We start from the raw sequence: 20,819 nt of genomic DNA, 5'->3' as shown, positions 1-20,819 counted from the left end.
TAAACCCAGTTAAGGTCTTTAGCCATATTACATAGCATTTTCTCTATACAACTATATCTTTATATCTTTAAAATATGCGGAAATAAAAAATGAGTAATGAATTATATAAATCTAGCAAGTTAATTATCCAAACCAGCTTCATGTCAATGAATGAATCAGTAAAAAAAAGATTAATTTGAACTCATGATATCAGTTTTAAGGTGGAAAAAAAACCATCAACCAAGACACCATTTTTTATTAACTAGAAATTAATATAAACAATACAATTAGTCTCACATGAATTCATATTTAAAATTATAATTAGGTTTGAGTTCAAGTGATTGTCTAACAATAATGGTCTCATAATCTCATTTATGGTGTCTCATGTCAGTAGTTCGAATCTTACCTCCCCCTTCTTTACTATCTACTTATTAAAAAAAAAAAAAAAAAGAAGCGTAAGATTAGCTTTATATCTTATTCTCAAAAAAATAAAAAAATAAATTACTTTTTTTTTTTTCTTTTTGCACTGGTAATTGGCTTTATATCTATATGGACAAAATTCTCCTCTAAATCAATTTAGATAAAATTTCTTCCAACTCACTATATGACCAATTACATATGTTTTAAATCACCTAATTAACATATACCTAAATCATTTAGGCTAAATGGTTATTAACTCTCCATATAGTGTATCACTCATGCATAACTCAATTATTATCCCAATAAATTGTGAAATTTTTTTGTTTATGCATTATTCTTTGAACAAAAACAATAGTATTTTTGTAAGGATTACTTATCAAAAAATAAATAAATATTATTATCCCAATAAATTGTGAAATTTGTTATTTTTATGTGTTACTCTGTGAATTAAAACAATGTTTATGTAAGGATTACTTATCCAAAAATAAAATAAAATAAAATAAACACAGTCTATAGTTTCTAACTTCCAATGATGTTGTAGATCTAATTTTTTATTTTCCTTCTTTCCTTGTTCTTTTCATGTACTTTTTGGGCGACGCCAACGACCAAAACTCAAACAACAAAATCAACGTGGAATCTATATTATATAACCCTTTAAATTCATTATTTTATAGAGTTTACTTGAGATAAAATCCTAGGATATTATCTGGATGGAAGTGATTAGGTTATTCTACTTTTGGTCTGACTGTTTTAGTTTTTTAATAAAATTTCCGTATTTATTTATTATATAGGTTAGTAATGTCATTTTAATAGTTCTAAAAAATAATTTTTACTATATAATGTCACTTGTAATTTAACTTGGAGTAGTATTTGTGAGCTCTAATTAGCTTAGTTGGTAAAGTCTCTTATTGTCAAAAAAATGATCTAGCTTTCAATCTCTATCTACACCAAAAACCAATTGGTGCATTGGTTTGATGATAAAGAGTCATTACTAAGAGTGGACGTCATAAATTAAAATTATTTTTTAAAAAATAGAAAACTTGGCATGATATCTTTTTTTTTTTTTTTTTCTTTTTTAAATTTTTTATGGAAGAAAGCTATGAATTTGCAGTAAACTTAGCATCTTGGATATAATAACCAAAAGAGAATATAGAAGTAGACTCCTCTCTTAAAGAGTCGATGACAATCTCCAAAAACCAATTGGTACCTTGGTTTGATGATAAAAAGTTATTATTAAAAGTGGACGTCATAAATTAAAACTATCTTTAAAAAGTTATAGAACTTGACATGGTATTTTATTTTATTTTTTTAAGAAGAAAGCTATGAATCTGCAGTAAACTTAGCATCTTAGATCAAATAACCAAAAGAGGACATAGAAGTAGACTCCTCCCTTAAAGAGTTTATGACAATCTCCGAGTCATCCTGACTACTATCAAGGTAGTGTCGAGACTACTATCGAGGAGGTAGTAGGTTTCGAGCTTTTATCGATAGGTATTGAGGTAGTATCGAGATTGCTATCGAGAGGTATCAAGATTGCTATCAAGATACATGTTGAAACTGCACTTTTCTTGAGCAAACTTTGTGTCTTCAACTTCATCTTCAATTACAGCTTTAAAACACATCAAAACTCAATAAAAGACACATTATTCGGCATGGTTCCAAAACACAGGACCTAATAGAAATTTATATTTTATCTTTCAAAATTTTTTGGTAGTAAAAAAAAATTCATTAATTGATTAATTGCAGTATTCTTAAAAACATAGAAGGAAAGATAAAAAATGAATTGAACGTATGTATTAGATAAACATAAGTGGTTAGTCCATACGTTGGAAAACTTTATTATGAAGATCATTAATTGTTTCTTTTTCCTATATTTAATAGGGCATTGTAAGAGAGTTGCTCATGCTTTGACAAGTACATTACAAGATGAGGACTACATAGGGCTCCCAAGTTTGGCTTGAGGATTGTCCTTCTTTATTTCTATCCCTTTTACAATTTGATTTCATTCTCAAATCTCAATAAATCGACTATGGTTTAATACAAAATTTAAAATAAAAAAAATAAAAACTTATTTTGTAATTAATGAGACAATCTCAAAGGAGTTTTTTATTTTTATTTTTATTATTTTTTTAGCAGGAATCTAAAATAAGGGATTCCTCCAATTAATTAAGCTAATTTATTCTAATTTAGATTGGGATAAGAATAAGATCAACTCCTATTTAAATATTCAACTTTCTTTCAATTTTTATTAAACACACAAGATTAAATAAATGTCAAGTGTCTTGCATTTGACTAAAAATTGGAGGAAATTGAAGGATTTAATGGAAGAGAATCTTATCCCAACATAATTTTTTAAAAAGAATTTCTAAACTTACTATCATTCATTCTAATACAAATTTCATTGATAAACTGATTAATAATACATTATTCCATTGTACCTTTTCAATGGATTTTCATAATGAAATAAATTTTAGTAACTTTTTTTTAAAAAAATATAAATTTTATCAAAATCAATTGTATCATAATAACGAAATTTAATTTCTGAAGTAAAAACTAAGCATATTAATGGAGTAGTTCAATAAGCTACTTCTACCTTCTTTCCCTTATCGAAAGGGAGTAATGCATGATGAGCAATTTGCATACTCATTTAACTGGCATCCTTACAAGCAGGCTTTCACGAATTATAAAAAATTAAAGCAAATTCTAATATAATGCCTAAAGTTCCCATAAATAATAATAATAATAATAGAAAAGATAATTCCTAAAGCCCTAAAGTTAAACATTTGATATTTTAAAAACAAAATGTTAATTTAAACATATCAAGAATGAGTTTCCTATAATAAATAAGATACAAAATATTTGGATTTAAATATTAATTCTAAACACTCCATCACATCAAAAAAGGGGATTTGAAATAAACCAAAGGGAAAAGATTTGTTGAATACACACATGTTAAGTAGCCATTTGGGGAAAAATTCAATCTTGATAAGGAAGTTTTCATTTAAATATAAGTCTGGACATGTGCTTATTTGAGGTATTGACATGTGTGCCTTTTTGTAGGAATTGTTGCAACTTAATGTGCTGCAAATCCTTTCCCTAAATGAAAACAAAATTATTTTTAAAAATAATATTATTTTAATAAGTATCAGTAAAAAAATTCCATGCTATAAACTAATCAACTACATCAACGAATCTTGTGCACTTACAAATTACTATTTTTAGATTTTAAGTGTTGCAAACTCTTTTGAGATTCCTTCTCCCAAAAAAAAAAAAATCATGGGTTCAATCCATGCCTACACCAAAATTGAACGATAGTTAATTTATTGAGATTTAAGAATGGAAATCTCAATTTTTAATCGTGGGTTCCAATTAACTTAACTGGTAATGTCTCTGATAGTTGAATAAAAGATTTAGAGTTCGATCCTTACTTATACCAAAAACTGATTAATGTCTTGGGTTCTCATCTTGTAATTAATGTCCTTGCCAATGAAATATAGGAAAAAGAAACAATTAATGACCCTCATAAAGTCAACGTTTTGACAATAGCTAGGGCTGAACTTTCTATCATTGCATGTAGTATTTCTGGTCTCACATAACATATCTCTTAACAAATGTACTAAATCAACCAAGTGATTCCCTGTATTGTGGATAATTCATAGAAGTTTATGATCCATTGCGCATTGTCAGAAAATTATTAGAGGAAAGTCAGGAGACAACTGACACCCATGGGATGGGATGGTATCATGGTAGTGCTCACACAGACGGACATACCTCACCCACTACTCATCTTTTTCAATGCGTTCACACTCTCTTCTTAATCTTAATTGGATTTTACTAACGTGTTTTTCAGGGTACACCATAGTAAACTTGTTTTTTTTAAAAAATTTATCAAAAATTAAAATTTTTTTGACAATTTCTTCAATTCCAATAAAACTTTTTCAAAAATAAATTTGTTACCGAACCCATTTTAATTATCCTCAGTCAACAAGAGAAGAAGGCATGTATTGTGGAAAGAGTGGTAAAGCTTCTGTTGTACGTTTGAATGAATATATGGGTAATTGATAATGACCGATAAAAACCCATTGCGCCTTGTCAGAAAATTATTAGAGGAGACTACTGCACATTATAGTACCTTCGTGGAAAACACGGGTTTATAGTGCTACATATCATTGCAGTTTACTTCAAACAATAACATTCTCTTTTTAGTGGTTTTGATATATTTTAGAGTTTTTTTTTTTTTAATTTTAATTATTTTTATAAATATAATAAATTTATTAGTATGCACAATTTTGTTAGTATAAATTACTATATTTTTACCCATAAGTAATATAAGATTACCACCATTTAATGAGGTGATGAGATTAGAATAATGTGAAATATTTTGTAACATTAAATTATTATAATCTTATATAAAAAGTGATAAACCAAAAACTGTAATTATTTTTTTAACCTCTAAAGTTGTTTTAAAAATCTCTTAAAGCTAATGCACTTCTATTATGTGCTTAGTTTTTATTTAATTTTATTATTTAAGATTTGTTTTTGTTATTAGGAGTTTTTTTTTTAGAATACTAAGTATTTTTAACATACACAGGGAGAAAAGAGAAGATTTTAAAGAAACTGACAGTGATGTATATCTAAAGAGTTCTAACTCTTAGATACACAATACATATTATTATTAAGAGTTGGTTAATTAGATAATGAGAGAATATACTGTTAGTTGGACTACTTTGAAGTAGTCCATTTATCAATTATTATTATTATTTATTTATTTTTTATTTGAGAAAGAAGCTAACTTATTTTATTTAACTTGAAACAATTACATCCAAATCTAAAATCGAAGTAATATGCAATGGGACAACTTCCATCCATACTTGTAAATCTGGTATGTGTAATGTATTTTTCGCCAGACTATGAGCAAACCCTATTGCCGTTTCTCTTAACATGAGAATACACCAATCGTTCAAACTACTAGCAACCCGTTTCACATTGTTTATCAGCAGACTTGTTGGAGAAAGGCTATCCTCTGTTGATTTCAATGCTTTGATCAGACTGAGAGAATCACCTCAAGAATCGCTTTTCGAAAGCCCAAATCACGTGCAAGAGTGACTGCCTTCAAAGCAGCCAGCACCTCAACCTCGTTCGGTTTGTATGCTTGATGAAGTTTTTCTGAACAGGAAGCCAGCACAGCTCCATTATTGTCTCAGATTACCACTCCAACTCCAGACTGATTTGATTCACAGAAAACAGCTCCGTCAAAATTTATTTTCACCAAACCATCTTGCGGACATGACCATCTAGAGCCTCCAATATTGCTGTCTATGACCAGCACTTCAGAATTCTACTGATCAACTCTAAACTGAGTCAATTTTTGCTTCGCTTATTTAGCCAATTGATGGAGTGGAACAGCTTGTTGGGTGACACATACTTTGTTTCTTTGAGTCCACACCATCCAAGCCGTATAAGCAAATAACTCTAGTGGTTTTCCTTCTGCAATCAGCCATGACAGAAGCTCCTTCACATCTATAAACTCCACCTCTGACCTGAAACACCACTCTTCACCCACACCCCAAACCTCTCCCAACTCCGGGCAAGACCAAACAGCGTGCACGGACTCCTCCACAGCAAAACGACACCTCACACAGATCGGGTCAGCTGTAACTTTCCTCTTTAACAATGCCTGTTTTGTAGGAAGAACACTACGGCACACACGCCAAAGGAAATTTTTAATTTTTGGAGGAACTTGCAGTTGCCAAATCTTCTTCCAGACCTGTTTATCATGAATTGGTGGGGCTTGTTGGCTTGCTTCCATCTCTAATTCTTGTTTAAGGAACATAGAACCGGACTTGCATGTGTAGTGACCCGATGTGGAGTATGGCCAATACAAAGTGTCCTCAGTTGCAGCTCGGCTAAGAGGAATCTTCTTGATCAATTCAGCATCCTCTTCCACAAATAAACCATCAATCAGCCCCTCGTTCCATGTTCTTGTGTTTGGGTCTATGAGCAAATCCACCATGCAATTTTCAAAACTCTCCAATGGACACATTGGCTACCTTGGAGGCTGTTTTCTTAGCAGCCAACGTTGCTGCCATATATTGATTTTTCCCCACTCCCAATCCTCCAAATTGCCCCCTTTTAATAATATCCCTCCCCCTAAGGATGCTCTTCCAAGCATAGGAACCCAACCTTGAATCAGCAGCCTCCATTATTGAAGAATTAGGGAAGAAACGAGCTTTAAATACCTTGTAGAAGAGTGAGGACTTATTATGCAGGAGCCGCCAACCTTGCTTTGCCAAAAGAGAGTCATTAAACATGGCAAGATCACGAAAACCCATTCCACCAATGGTTTTTGATTTTGTCAAATCCTCCCACTTCACCCAATGAATCTTTCTTTGATCACCCCGTTGTCCCCACCAAAACTTCTTAATAAGGGACTCAATCTCATTGCACAAACTTACCGGCAATTTAAAGCATCCCATTGTGTAACTTGGGATACCTTGGACGACTGCCTTTAAGAGCACTTCCCTTCCAACTTGGGAAAGTAGTTTTGCTTCCCACCTTGAAGTTTCCTCCACACCTTCTCCTTTATAAAATTAAAACTCTCTTTTTTCCTTTTACCAACTAGAGAGGGCAGCCCAAGGTATTTCTCATAGTTCCTAATTTCCAGTACCCCCAATTTTACCTTTATTCCATGCTTGACTTCTTCTGGTAAAAAGTTGCTAAAGAATAACAAGGTCTTGCTTCTATTTACTTTTTGCCCCGAGGCTTCCTTATTCTTGTATAATAGATCCAACACCTTGTCACACTCCTCCATAGTAGACCTGCAAAAAATAAGACTATCATCTACGAAGGGCAGATGTGTTAGTTTAGGGCTTCTTCAACAAAAGGAGTAGCCATGGATATCTCCTTATAATTCAGCCTTCTTAATCAACCCATTCAGCCCTTCCGTACAAAGGAGGAATAGGAAGGAGAAAGTGGGTCTCCTTGCCTAATCCCCCTAGTAGGAAAAATCATCCCACATGGATCACTATTCACCAAAACAGAATATGAAATTGTTTTCACACACCCCATCACAAGATTTATCCACTTCTCCCTAAAACCCATCTTCCTCATTATACCCTCTAAATAATACCACTCCACCCGGTCATAAGCCTTACTCATCTCTAGTTTAAATGCCATATACCCATATGAGCCCCCCTTATAGTTTTTCATACTATGCAAGGTTTCAAAAGCCACCAAAATGTTATCTGAAATTAATCATTCTTTTGTGAAGGCTGATTGGTGTTCTGTTATAATGGATGGAAGTTTTTTTCTTAGGCGATTGGCAAGGACTTTGGAATATATTTTGTAAAGTACATTACAATGGCTGATGGGACAAAATTGGTGGGCATATTCAGGAGAATTTATTTTCGGCACAAGAGTAACATACTTATGATTTCAAGGAGATGGTATGGTACCTAAATTCAACCAAGACAATATGGATGAAGTTACATCATGATTTACCGTACTCCAAAAATGTTGGTAAAAGAGCGGCGGCATACCATCAGGTCCAGGTGCTTTAAGGGGAGTCATTTGTTGGAGGGCACTAATGACTTCCCACGCCTCAAACTCCTTACATAGGGCTGCATTCATCTCTTCATCAATCATTGTAGGCACACATTCAAGCATGCTAGCGGAAACACTACCCTTTGATGAAGTAAATAGTGACTTGTAGTAATTTACCAAGACTTCACCCACATCTTCTTTAATAGTTCTCCATACCCCTTCCACATCTCTAATTTCTTCCAAGGAGTTTTTCCAGAATCTCTTTGTTGCACAACAATGGAAATACTTTGAGTTTTTATCCCCTTGGTTAGCCCATAGAACTCTAGAACGTTGAGCCCACATAGTAGCTTCGCTCTCTTGTAAAACCTCAATATCTTTCTTAATTTGTCTATCCCAAAAATTGTTCCCACTAAACATTGCAGCCCTTTCCTCTTTGGCCAAAACCTTCTTTAACCGATTCAACTCCATTCTTACATTACCGAAAACATTTTTCTCCCAATGCCCCAAATCTTTCCCACACCTCTCCACTTTCCTCAAAATATTTCCTCCATCACCGTGCCCATTTCCACTACCCCAAGCCAAGAACACCACATCCTCACAACTTGAATTTGAAAGCCACATTTGTTCGAAATGAAATAATTTTTTTCAAACCGGAGGAATCAAACCTAAGAGTGAGATGAGAATGGGAACATGATCTGATGACGTACAAGTTAAGTGGAACACTCTTGAACCTGCAAACCTCATAAACCAGCTATTTGTGACCAAACACCTATCTAACCTCTCCCAAATTGATCTTCCATCCTCAAAGTTCTTGCTCCAAGTAAACTTCCAGCCCTCAAACCCCAAGTCCGAATCCACACTCATCGATCACCTCCCTAAATTGCTGCATCTGCCAATGGGGTCTTCTTGCACCCCCAAGTTTCCCATCTAGTCTAACAATTTTGTTAAAATCCCCAACGCAAAGCCAAGGCTTCTCCGGTTGTGAATTTAAATTCCTTAGCTTACTCCAAGCTTCATGTCTTCTAGCTATATCGGGTTCACCATAAAACTCGGTTAATCTCCATTCACTCTTTGAATTTTTATCAATCACGGCATCAATATAGTGCCTATCAGAACCTTCCACCTTTAAGTTTACCGAATCTTTCCAATACATAACCAATCCTCCACTCCTTCCCACTCTTGGAACCACCCATCTATGATCAAAACCAATACTACTTTGAACAAATTCTAGCCTTGCATCGTCTGTAAGTGTCTCAACTAAAAACACTATAGCGTGATCTTTTGCCCATACTATTTCAACGAGCTCCTCCCCTGTACACAGGTTCCCAAGCCCACGACAGTTCCAAGCTAAACAACTCATTGCTCTTGGTGGGGTTGAACATCAGCTCCCGCCATTCCTGAATGTGTGTTTTCATCTCTAAAGGTCACCTAAAACCTTTTTGTATTCGAATTGGATTGCTTAGCCTCTGTATTTGCTGTTCTTTTTTTTTTTTTTCCAACGGACCTAGGGGTTTCTGTTTTGTCACCTGTGTTGATTCTTTCTCTACGTTTCCAGGTAAAGGCTGCACGAGAAGGATCCTTGTGGAGAGCCCTAGTTCGTAACAACTTTAGTGCATTTCTTTTTATTCCCTAGCTTATGTGCTTAAATATATTTATCTCACAATTTAATAATTAAAAAAAAAAACAAAATAAACTAGTTATTTTTTAGGCGAAACTATACTATTGGTCTCTGAAGTTTACCCTATGTGCATAATTGGTCCCTCAAGTTTGAAGCGAGCACAATTAGTCCCTTAAGTTTTAAAACTAAGTTGTATTGGTCCTTTTACTAACTGCTGTTAACGGTGTTACTTACGTGGCTAACGGAACAATGACTTGACATTTTTTTAAATGATGTGGCATGTTTTTAATTAAAAATTTAAAAAAAAAAAATTTCCACATGAAATTGAAAAATCATATTCACTGAATTAAAAATAAATCTGATATTTTAAATTCCTATCAACGATCAATCCACCATCATCAAGCATAGCCACTGCATTGTAGGCAAAGGATTTGCTCCGGCGGCATCATTTTGGCTAGCCAGAATATCAGATTGAAGAAAGGATCTAAGATTGAAGAGAAGGATCTGAGAGCACCCCAACTCATCTTCTCTCACATTCCACACTATTCAAAGAAACTCACACACGCATTCAGTTCCCTCTCAAACCTTCTTCGATTCCCAAAAGTCCCTTTTGTCTCTCTCGCTTTCTTCAATGGTCGGAAGAGGCAAATCTCTCGCCGTAGGCACCGCCAAGAAGAGCACATCTCGGAGCAGCAAGGCCAGTCTCCAGTTCCCCGTCGGCGGTATCGCACGTTTCCTCAAAACCAGTAAGTACGCCGAACGCGTCGGCGGTGGCACCCCTGTCTACCTCGCCGCCATCCTCAAGTATCTCGCCGCCGAGGTCAGTTTACAGTTTTTGACAATTACAAATTCTGTTACTTTCGTTTCTTTTAAAAGTAAAAGTTTACTTCTTTGTTATCAATTTTAAAAAGAAGTTTTGTGCGGTGAATTTTTCATTTTTTTAGGTTTTGGAATTGGCTGGGAATGCAGCGAGAGACAACAAGAAGACACGCATAGTGCCACGTCATATCCAGTTGGCGGTGAGGAACGACGAGGAACTGAGTAAGCTTCTTGGGTCTGTGACCATCACAAACGGTGGCGTTTTGCCCAACATTCACAACATGCTCTTGCCTAAGAAAACCAGCGCCGGTTCCAAGAGCAGCCCAATCGATGACTAGACCGGAGGAGCTTTCTCAATGATCTATTTTTAATCCAGTCAATATGATTTTTCAATTTCATCTGAACGGAAAACTATTTTTTTTTTTTAATTTTTAATTAAAAACATGCCACATCATTTAAAAAAATGCCAAGTCATTGTTCCGATAGTCACGTAAGTAACACCGTTAACAACAGATAGTAAAAGGACCAATATAACTCAGTTTTAAAACTTAAGGGTCTAATTGTGCTCGCTTCAAACTTGAGGGACCAATTGCGCACACAGGGTAAATTTCAGGGACCAATAGTGTAGTTTTGCCTATTTTTTAACATAAGCTAGTAATGTATTTAAAAGCACTTTTTATTTCAAATATTAGAAAACAAAAATATATCTATATATGGGAAGGCATATAATGGTAGTATTCACAGACACAAACTTGACAACACATTACCCATTTATGATTGATTAAGTTTTAAGTCCATTGCGCATTGTCAGAAAATTAAATTACAGTATAGTACCTTGGTGGAAAACGAGTGTGAGTGTAGTGTTAACACATTTTTTTACTCTACTGTTGTTTTTTTTTTCTTTTTTTCTTTTTTTTTCTCTTTTAAATTACAAATTCTTACTCTCATTCTTTCTTCTCTTCAATTGCAAACACATTTCCTGTTGCACGGATCTGATTCCTATTTCTTTCTTTGATTCAATTCACTCTTTTTCAATGCCTTCACTCTCTTTTCTTAATCTTAATCCTCACTTTTATTTTTTAACTACAAGATGGCATGATTTTGAAGTCAAACCGAGGTTCAACCAAGGTTGAACCGTGATGACGTAATAATTATTTTAATAATTAATAAAATAAAAATAAATAAATTAAATGTAAAAAATTTATCAATAATGATTAAAATAATATAATGTTTTTTTTTTTTTTGGTTAATGGGGAATACTGCATTAACTAGCCATAAAAGGCGAAGTGTTGGCTACAAACCTTAAGGAGTACATTCCACGAGCATCAGAATTTAAAATAATACAAAGATCTTCCGAAATAGGAGTGTCCAAAACAACAAAATTCCCATCAAGGGTGCAGCCACCTTTAGCAAGAAAATCCGCACATCTATTCGCTTCCCGAAAGACATGGTTGACCCTGACTTGTTGGAACTGGCGAAGGAGGAATCTGCAATCATTAAGCAGAGAAGAAAAAGAGTTATTGCAAGTTCTGGAAGAGTGAAGCAAGTTGACCACAATTTGAGCATCCAACTCCACAAGAAGCTTAGAGATGCCAAGTTGGGAAGCAAGCAGCAGCCCATCCTTCAACGGCCAAAATTCTGCTATGATACTAGAAGCAAAACCGATATGCCTCATGTACCCTTTAACCCAATTCCCTTGATAATCACGTATTAGACCTCCCCCACCCGCCTTGCCCGGGTTTCCAAGTGCAGCCCCATCAGAATTTAGCTTAAACCAGCCAATAGGTGGACTGAACCAGCGCACTTGAACAGCAGTATTATGTTTGGACTTTTGAGTTTTGCTTACACAGTAAAAATATTCTCTCACAGCCTGGATACAAGACAAATAAAGCTTTGGGTTGGCTGGACAGTTATCAAAAACAACCCTATTTCTATGTTTCCATAACCACCAAACCGCAAAAGGAAAGATGAAGCACCAGGGAAGACCTTTAGCTTGAATGTTTCTGCTGCACAAGCAGTTAATTCTAAGCCAAACCAGCAAATCAAGACTAAGAAAATCAGTAATAACTTGAGGCACCCCAATGGATAACCAAAATTTCCTTGCAAATGGGCAGTCTCTAAGTGTATGTATGATCGACTCCTCTTGCACATTGCATAAGGGGCAGAGAGCAGAGCAATCAATTCCCCTATGTTTAATCACTTGCCTAGTAGGTAAGCTAGCATGGTTGCACAACCACAAAAAATGCCTTATTTTTGGCAAAGTATCCACACCCCAAACCTAGCAGCCAGAAAAGGATAGAGGTTTAGGTTGATCTGAAATAGTTAAACGGTAGGCTGAGTCCATACTGAATTCTCCATCAGTTGAAAATTTCCACATTAAAGTATCCTCCCTCTCACCAAAGGATTGAATAGGAATGGCTTGAATTCTATCAATGACCACCTTAGGAAGAGCAAAAGAAATTTTTCCAAGGTTCCAATGCCCATTTTGATGAATATCCGAAATAGTAAGAGACTCCTCATGTTGGGGAAGAGGGCCCTCAATTAATTCTCTCATAGTATTACCCTTCACTCAATTACTTTCCCAAAAACTCAGCTTCGACTTGTTTCCCACATTCCAGCAAATACCTTGTTTAAATATAGGAAACCCCACTTTGATTGCAGCCCAATTAGAAGAGCAAGGAAGCTTCTCCGGATTCAAAGAAACCCGGCGATGCTGGGAGCAATATTTACTTAATAAGACTTTTGCCCACAAGGAATCTTGGTCGTGATAGAGTCTCCAATTGAGCTTGGCTAGTAAGGCAATGTTTTTGGCCCTTGCTGCCTGGATGCCGAGCCCCCCCTCATCCTTGGGCCTAATTATTTTGCTCTATCCAACAAGGTGGAGCTTTCTCTTCTCTGTAGATGAACCCCACAAGAAATCCCTATTGACTTTATCAAGTTTTTCACAAACATGACTCGGCAAAGCAGCCCCCTGCATAACATAATTTGGGATTGCAGCCATGACAGATTTGAAAATAATATAATGTTTAAAAAGATTTAATATATATCTTGATTAAATAATAAAAAATAGGAAAGAACATTCCAGTATTCCATATGGTTCTTTCCTTTTTGCTGAATAGTCAACATGGCTTTATATGGATTTTACTAACGTGCTCTAAGGGTACACAATAGTATACCATTTTTAGAAAAAGTTTTATTGAGAATTGAAAAAGTTTTGACAGTTTTTTTCAATTCCCGATAAAATTTTTCCAAAAACGGATTTGTTAATGTATGCCCTAAGGGCATACATTAACTAGACCCTTTTAAGTTTTAGAATAAAATAGCCCCACTAGTACGTTTTGCCTCTCTTCCCCACCCCACTTTACTTCTGTCTCTCACTGACCCTCTCTCCCTCTCTCAGTTCTCACTTCTCAATCATCTCTCTCTTTCTACCTCCGCCTCACTTCACGATCCGAACCCAGGCCAGCCTCAATCTCTCTTACTTTACTTATTCACCCTCCAAACCAGCAGATCTGGAAAAGCCTCTAATCTACTCAAGCCATCTTGTTAGTCTCTCCCCAAACAAACAGATTCGGCAAAAAAGAGGTAACTTCGGCTTTTGAGTCCTAACAACCATTGCATTTTTAGAAAAAATTAATTAATTTAGGGAAAGAAACCGACAAACCTATGCATGGTTCTGACAACCGGACGGTTTGACCGTGGTCGGAACAGATTCCTGCAAAGATAAAATTTTCGGATTTGTGGGTTTAAAAAACCAGACTAGTGACCGGTTTATCTCTCTCTCTCTCTCTCTATTTTTGGCTTCATTATACTTATGCATATCTATTTTGTAGATCAAGAATTGCCAATTTAATATCCAATGGCTTTTGTGGGCACACAAAGCGTATCCTGCTCTTCTTCTTCTACCACATCTGGATTTAAATACGATGTCTTTCTTAGCTACAGGGGTAGTGACACCTGTAAAAATTTCACAGACCATCTATATGCTGCTTTGAAGCAGAAGGGTATATTCACATTCAGGGATGATGAAAAACTTGAGCGAGGAACATTCATTGATCTAGAGCTCTTGAGAGTAATTGAAGAATCAAGATTTGTTGTTGTCGTTATCTCAGAAAACTACACTTCATCGAGTTGGTGTTTGATTGAACTAGTAAAGATTGTTGAGTGCATGGAAAAGGAAAGGCTTATAGCTTTTCCTTTTTTCACTCCATAGATCCTAGTGATGTGAGGAATCTGAAGAATACTTTTGGAGAAGCCTTTGCTAAACATGAAGAGTTTTTCAAAGATAACATAGAGGAAGTATATAGATGGAAAGCTGCTTTGACACAAGTTGCTAAAATTGCTGGATGGGATTTACGAGACAAGTAAGAATTTATTCACTTGACCATACGATCACTTTCTTTTCTTGTCTTTTTGCCTTTTGATTTTCTACTGGCTAATGATATTTAAGTCAATCAAATTTCAACTGTGATAATTGAGTAACTTTTGCAAAGTTTGTATATAATCAATTACACTTCAAAGGGAATTTGATGAGTTTTCTCGTATAAATTTTCAAGTCAAAAATATTATATGGATCACACATAAGTTACTTTATGTATATTTGTTAGAGATAGCAGGTCACAAGTCCATCATTCTTGTCTAATTCCATTGTAGAAAATATTAGTATTCCATTCATGCCCTCTAAACTTGCCTATTCTTAGTATTTTAATTATTTAAAAAGTAATGCACCAATATTCTTTGAGGTTTCACAAGATGACACTCATTCCCAAACATTTCAAGAATGAGAGACATTTCAAGATATGACGCTCTCATTCTTGAAATTCTATTAAATACAGATAAGTTCATCTCCCCTCAAATCATTACTTTTCTAATTAAATATTCCATTCTATAAGAGTGTTGTTATAAGAGGTGATGAACTTATCTGTTGCATCTGGGGTGGAGCCAGACCAGTAGGGTGGGCACAATTGCCCCCAACCCCACCCCTAAATTCCCTCAGGTTCTCCTAAAAATTGAGATTTCAATTTTGTGTGTATAAAATATTCTTAATTTAATATTTTTATTTGAAAATATAACACTTTCCAAAAGCACAAAAAAATCTTATCTGTAACCTTAAAATAATAACATGATATACATTCACATTGAATTAAATTTCTGTCATTATCTAAAAAAAAAATTATAATATGATATATTATCGCAATATCCCCTAATCAATTTGCCAATTTTTATATGTTGTTGTTTTCAGAATTCTTTGAAACTGCTATATACTTTAGTCTTTTAACTCTTCCAATATAATCAAGGAAAAAAAATCCTTATTTGTAGCATAAAAATTATGACATGGTATGGTTTCACAATTTTTTCTAACCAATTTTTGGAATTTTATTTGTTGTTTTAAAACTTTTTTGTACATTGCGATATAGTTTTTAAAGGACTTTAAAAAATCAAAGACATACATAGAACATTTAAAATTTTTTGAATATATGACCATACTATTAATACTTCCAAGTTAATTTTTTTTTCATCTCACTTTTAAGCATTCAAATTATATGTTTTACATCTTCTCAAAAAAAATTACATGTTTACTTCTTTGAAATATATATATTATAGTCAGCTTTAAATTATGATGTAGTTTAAACATAACAATGTCGTCATACTAATTCCAATACTACTAGGTGCTGTCCCAAAAAAAAATAAAAGCTATAACTTACATCTACACTATATTTTCTTTATCAATCAAAAAAAAAAAATTGTTTAATAAATTACCTAAACAATTACATTAGATTTGTGAGGATTGATGATCCATGTCATTTGCTAGTGTATACATGTTAGCTTACTGGGCTTGGGCCCATTATAGTATTAAACTTGCCCTACATTCTTATTGCTTATGCTAAAAAAAAGATGTCTATATAAAGACTCACTTTTACAATTTTTGCCCCAAATTAATATACAGACAAAATTACACAAAATAGTAACTCATTTTTATAGGTTAAATTACAATTCATGCTCAGTAATATGTGGTTTTGTTATTTTGAAAATTTTTAATTAAAAAAATTATAAATCAGGGAAAAAATATTTATCTTTTCTTTTCCAAATTAGAGGAAAAAAGGGAAAGGAATTTTAAAAAAAATCTCCTCTAGAATACATAAATACAACAAAAATTTATACATTTTTAACCCGCCCAAAAAAAAAAAAAAAAAAAAAATATAACAAATTTTCTATACAATATTTTTTCTGAAACGACTTCTCTTTACCTTTCCATAATTTTCCCAACAAACAAACAACTTCCACACATTACACCCTTCTTCGTCACTGACAATTTGTTTGTGGCACAAGGGATGCAAATCACCGCCGGAGCAAAACTCCATGACAATGCAACAGAGATGCAAGGCTTCAAACTCGGTGTGGAGCTTAGGCAAAAAAGGATGGATGGTCCAGCATCTTCCTTTCCATCTCCACTCTCTACACCTTCTTCTTCTTCACCAAGGCCTCTTTGTCCACCACCTTCATCGCGTAGATGCCACCTGCATTTTAAAAAGTTTGTATTAGTTTTTTAGATTTTTTAATTTTAAATTTTAAAAATGTTTTTGGGGATAATAACAATATGATCTTAAGCACTTGTTTAGAAGGATGAAATGAAATTAAATGGAAATGAATGAAAAAAATAATTTTAGAATATTCTTCCTTTCCTTTATTTGAGAGAGTTTTAATGGAGGGAATGTAATTATTCTAATTTTTTACTAAAACTCTCAAAATACTCCTATATATTTAGCCATTTATTTTGAAATAGGGGTCTAATCGTAATATTTTCATAAAATGATTCTGTTTTTTTCCTTCTATATTACTCTCAAACAAGGTTACTTACATTCTATTCATTTCCATTCCTTTATTTTAAAATATCCGAACAAGGTTACTTAATTCAATTTCATTCATTTCCTTTCCCTTACTTAAATACATTCCATTCATTTCCATTTCTTTATGATTATTCATTTTCATTCCATTCCATTCCATTCTCTTATGAACTCCCAAACGAAGCCTAACTGAAGACCTTAATTGAATAAATTTGAAAATTTAAAATTTAGAAGACTCAATTGAATGGAAGTGAAGTTAGAGAAATGAATTGAATTTTGGTCAAAGTTAGATGATGCAAATTGTAATTTAGTCTTCTTTTATAATATGACAAATAATGAATTTTCATCTATTGAATTTTCATTGATAAATCTATAATAGGATTGTAGGGTTTAGAAAATGTTTAACTCTTATAAAACCATATAACATGTAATTTGAACCCATCCTTTTTATATATTATTTTACTAGACCTGGCAAACGAGGTGGGTTGATCAAGTTTGGGTTCAACCTAGTTGAGTTTGGATCAAATTGGTTTCAAGTTAGAAATAGTTGTCCTAAATGGGTCACAAAACCTACGACTCTAACCCAGTCTTTTGAGGGCTAGGTCGACCTAATATCACCCATATCTTTTCACATTAAAAAATATATATAAAATGAAAAAAAATCAGTCATTCTATCTTCTCTTCCTTTTATAACAAATAAGATCACTTAAAAATAAATGTTGAATAACAAATAAAATCTTCTTCTTCTTTTTTTTTTGACAAAGTTGAATAATACATAAAATCATGAATGAACATAGTCCAAATTAAATAATACATAAATATTTAAAGTTATATGGTCCAAAGTTGTTTACTAATCTTATCATCATTACACAAGAACAGAAAAAACAAACACTAGATTTGGACCATATCACATTAACAACCTCATTAGGTGCACCTATTGCATCCAAAATATAAATAAACTTAGATTATCTTCAAAGATAACTAAATATATAAAATGTTACGTATAAAATATAACATATTGGGGAAAAGAAAAATAAGTAAATAATTAATATGAATTACATCTCAATTTATTTGAGAATTGTACACCAAGTTGGTGAGTAATATTGTCATATATTTTCAACTCCAATATAAAATTTTAATATAAATTAGTATTCAATAAACACATGTCAATAAAGAACTATATTTTATTTAACTATGACTATTCTATAAAAGAAATTAAATAAGTAGAAGTGACCAAAAAAAAAAAAATGGAAGAAAAGAACAAAAAAGGACTCAAAATGAAAAGTTCATATGTTGTTAAAAAATGGTCAACCTGCAAGTCAACCTGACCCAGACTTTCACAAGATTGAATTGACTTGTCTTTTTATGTGTCCAAAAAAACCCGACCCATATTCAATTTTTTTTTTTTTTTCCTTCAAGTTTAATCAGGTGCTCAAGTCCCATTTTGCCTGGTCTAATTTTGACATGTTGTGATGAAAAAATCTAGGAATAATTTCAATTATATTTTCAATTTCAAAAGCTTAATTGAAGGTTATTAATTTCATATTTAAAGATGTTGGCATATTTTAACCATTCTCACTCGATACCACCATGTAGATTTTTTTTTTATGAGACCACTACTTAGATCACATATATGTGTGCGTGTGTGTGTAGAAATGCTTTGATAAGCAAGGACAACTGATTTGCTGAATCTTTTCTCCATATGGCCTTTGCTAACTCAACAAATTGTTGTCCTATGTTCGTTGTAGACATGAGGCAAACGTTGTTGAAGAAATTGTTAGAAAGATATCTAATAAACTGATTTCTACATACTTAATTGTCCACAAGGATTTTGTTGGAACAAACTCTCGTATGGAGGAACTGGTGAATTTATTAGGCATGGGGTTGAATGATATTCGCTTTATAGGGATTTGGGGAATACAGGGATTGGGCAAAACAACTCTAGCACAAGTTGTTTATGATAGATTTCGTTATTATTTTGATGGCAGCAGCTTTCTTGTCAATGTTAGAGAAGAATGTGGAAAACATGGTTTAGTTCATTTACAGAAACAGCTTCTCTTTGATATCTTGATTGAAAGAAATATTAATTTTTCAGATGTTCAATGGGGAAGTAATGTGATAGAGAAAAGATTATGTAATAAAAGTGTTCTTATCGTTCTTGATGATGTGGATCAACTTGATCAATTAGAAGCGTTAGCAAGCGAGCGAGTTTGGTTTGGTCAAGGGAGTAGAGTCATTATAACAACAAGAGATCAACATCTATTGATCAAACATGATGTGGCTAGAGCTGAAATATACAAGGCTAAGGAATTGAATAGTGATGAAGCTCTTCAGCTCTTTAGTCGAAAAGCCTTCAAGAAAGACCATCCTTTAGAAGGTTATGTGGAGTTGTCCAAGAAAGCGATATGTTATGCTCAAGGCCTTCCTTTGGCTCTTAATGTTTTGGGTCCCTTCTTGAAACATAGAAGCCCTGAGCATGGGAAAGTGCCCTAGATAGACTAGAAGAAACTCCTCCAAAAAAAGTTCTGTATACACTCCGGATAAGTTTTGATGGCTTGGAAGAAACAGAGAAAAAAATATTTTTAGATATTGCTTGTTTCTTCAAAGGAGAAGATAAAGATCATGTAACAAATATGCTACAAACTCCCCGTTACAGGCCAAGCATTGATATAGATGTTCTAGTGGAAAAATCTCTCATAACCATCTTCGGGGGATATTTGTGGATGCATGATTTACTGCAAGATTTAGGTCGGCAAATTGTTCATAGCGAGTCCCCTGGACACCCTGGTAGTCGTAGTAGGTTATGGCTCAAGGTTGATGTCCTTCATGTACTGGAAGATAACACAGTAAGTTGATTGTGTAGAATTTTTCTCTTTATTTTTTTTTTTTTCCTTTTTCACTAGGTAGATGTAATGTATTTTTTCTTTCATTTTTTTTCCTGTCATTTTATAAAATATTAGTTCATCAGTATTATTTTCGCTTAAAATTTTAAAATCATTATACATTTGGAAAATTCTATTATGAGTTGACTTGATGCTTCTCCAATTAGGGATCAAAAAAAATTCAAGGCATAATGTTGCATTCGCCCCAACCGGTAAACGTGCAACTACACACGGAAGCTTTCAAAAAGATGGAAAATCTCAAATTTCTAATAGTTGAGAATGTACATATTTGTGAACCACTTGAATTTCTTCCCCATAGTCTAATGTTTCTTAAGTGGCCCAATTATCCTTTTCATTAGCCATTCGAATATTTTTCTCAACAACTTGTTGCTATTGAGATGCCACATAGTCACATTAGATTGCCAAAGCTAATCATGTAGGTATGATTATGGATATTTTTAAATTGGGATTTTTGTTGAATTTTTTATTTCAAATTTTGTTGTAGTTAACTTTTGATATTGTTTTTTTCCCTATAGGAGGGTCAGTTAGAAAATTCGATAGATGTCAATCTCAGTGGTTGTAAATTTATTACGGAATTACCTAAATTACAGGCCCCAAATTTAGAGAATTTGAACCTCTCTCATTGTGAAAATTTAGTTAAATTACCTAAATTATGGGCCCCAAATTTAAAGAATTTGGACCTCTCTCTTTGTC

At 33.5% G+C, this 20,819-nt stretch overlaps 4 protein-coding genes across 4 annotated transcripts; 2 read left to right on the top strand and 2 right to left on the bottom strand.

The window, feature by feature from the left end:
• Positions 1-6,419: 6,419 nt before the first annotated feature.
• LOC126719921 (uncharacterized mitochondrial protein AtMg00310-like) lies at positions 6,420-6,875 on the bottom strand. The gene has a single exon (XM_050422420.1). It carries the CDS (start codon positions 6,873-6,875, stop codon positions 6,420-6,422), a length of 456 nt encoding a protein of 151 aa, XP_050278377.1.
• A 958-nt stretch (positions 6,876-7,833) lies between these two features.
• LOC126719920 (uncharacterized) lies at positions 7,834-8,562 on the bottom strand. The gene has a single exon (XM_050422418.1). The coding sequence runs from the start codon at positions 8,560-8,562 to the stop codon at positions 7,834-7,836; it is 729 nt and encodes a 242-aa protein (XP_050278375.1).
• Positions 8,563-10,081: 1,519 nt separating this feature from the next.
• LOC126718834 (probable histone H2A.1) lies at positions 10,082-10,740 on the top strand. The gene is made up of 2 exons (XM_050421189.1): positions 10,082-10,379; positions 10,504-10,740. Exons 1-2 carry the CDS (start codon positions 10,191-10,193, stop codon positions 10,714-10,716), a joined length of 402 nt encoding a protein of 133 aa, XP_050277146.1. The 5' UTR covers positions 10,082-10,190; the 3' UTR covers positions 10,717-10,740.
• A 3,497-nt stretch (positions 10,741-14,237) lies between these two features.
• LOC126719919 (TMV resistance protein N-like) lies at positions 14,238-19,926 on the top strand. The gene is made up of 3 exons (XM_050422417.1): positions 14,238-14,508; positions 14,592-14,742; positions 18,972-19,926. Exons 1-3 carry the CDS (start codon positions 14,238-14,240, stop codon positions 19,714-19,716), a joined length of 1,167 nt encoding a protein of 388 aa, XP_050278374.1. The 3' UTR covers positions 19,717-19,926.
• Positions 19,927-20,819: the final 893 nt, after the last annotated feature.

Source organism: Quercus robur, chromosome 3 (genome assembly GCF_932294415.1).
Source record: "Quercus robur chromosome 3, dhQueRobu3.1, whole genome shotgun sequence".
Lineage (NCBI taxonomy): Eukaryota > Viridiplantae > Streptophyta > Magnoliopsida > Fagales > Fagaceae > Quercus > Quercus robur.
This window is presented reverse-complemented; position numbering and strand designations above follow the sequence as displayed.

Excerpts from the sequence above, each read along its gene's own strand:
- LOC126719921 (XM_050422420.1), bottom strand. The coding sequence starts at position 6,875 with ATGGGATGCTTTAAATTGCCGGTAAGTTTGTGCAATGAGATTGAGTCC.
- LOC126719920 (XM_050422418.1), bottom strand. The coding sequence starts at position 8,562 with ATGTGGCTTTCAAATTCAAGTTGTGAGGATGTGGTGTTCTTGGCTTGG.
- LOC126718834 (XM_050421189.1), top strand. The coding sequence starts at position 10,191 with ATGGTCGGAAGAGGCAAATCTCTCGCCGTAGGCACCGCCAAGAAGAGC. Across the intron at positions 10,380-10,503 it reads TCAAGTATCTCGCCGCCGAG|GTTTTGGAATTGGCTGGGAA; the intron begins GTCAGTTTACAG and ends TCATTTTTTTAG.
- LOC126719919 (XM_050422417.1), top strand. The coding sequence starts at position 14,238 with ATGGCTTTTGTGGGCACACAAAGCGTATCCTGCTCTTCTTCTTCTACC. Across the intron at positions 14,509-14,591 it reads AGAAAACTACACTTCATCGA|ATCCTAGTGATGTGAGGAAT; the intron begins GTTGGTGTTTGA and ends TTCACTCCATAG. Across the intron at positions 14,743-18,971 it reads GGATGGGATTTACGAGACAA|ACATGAGGCAAACGTTGTTG; the intron begins GTAAGAATTTAT and ends TGTTCGTTGTAG.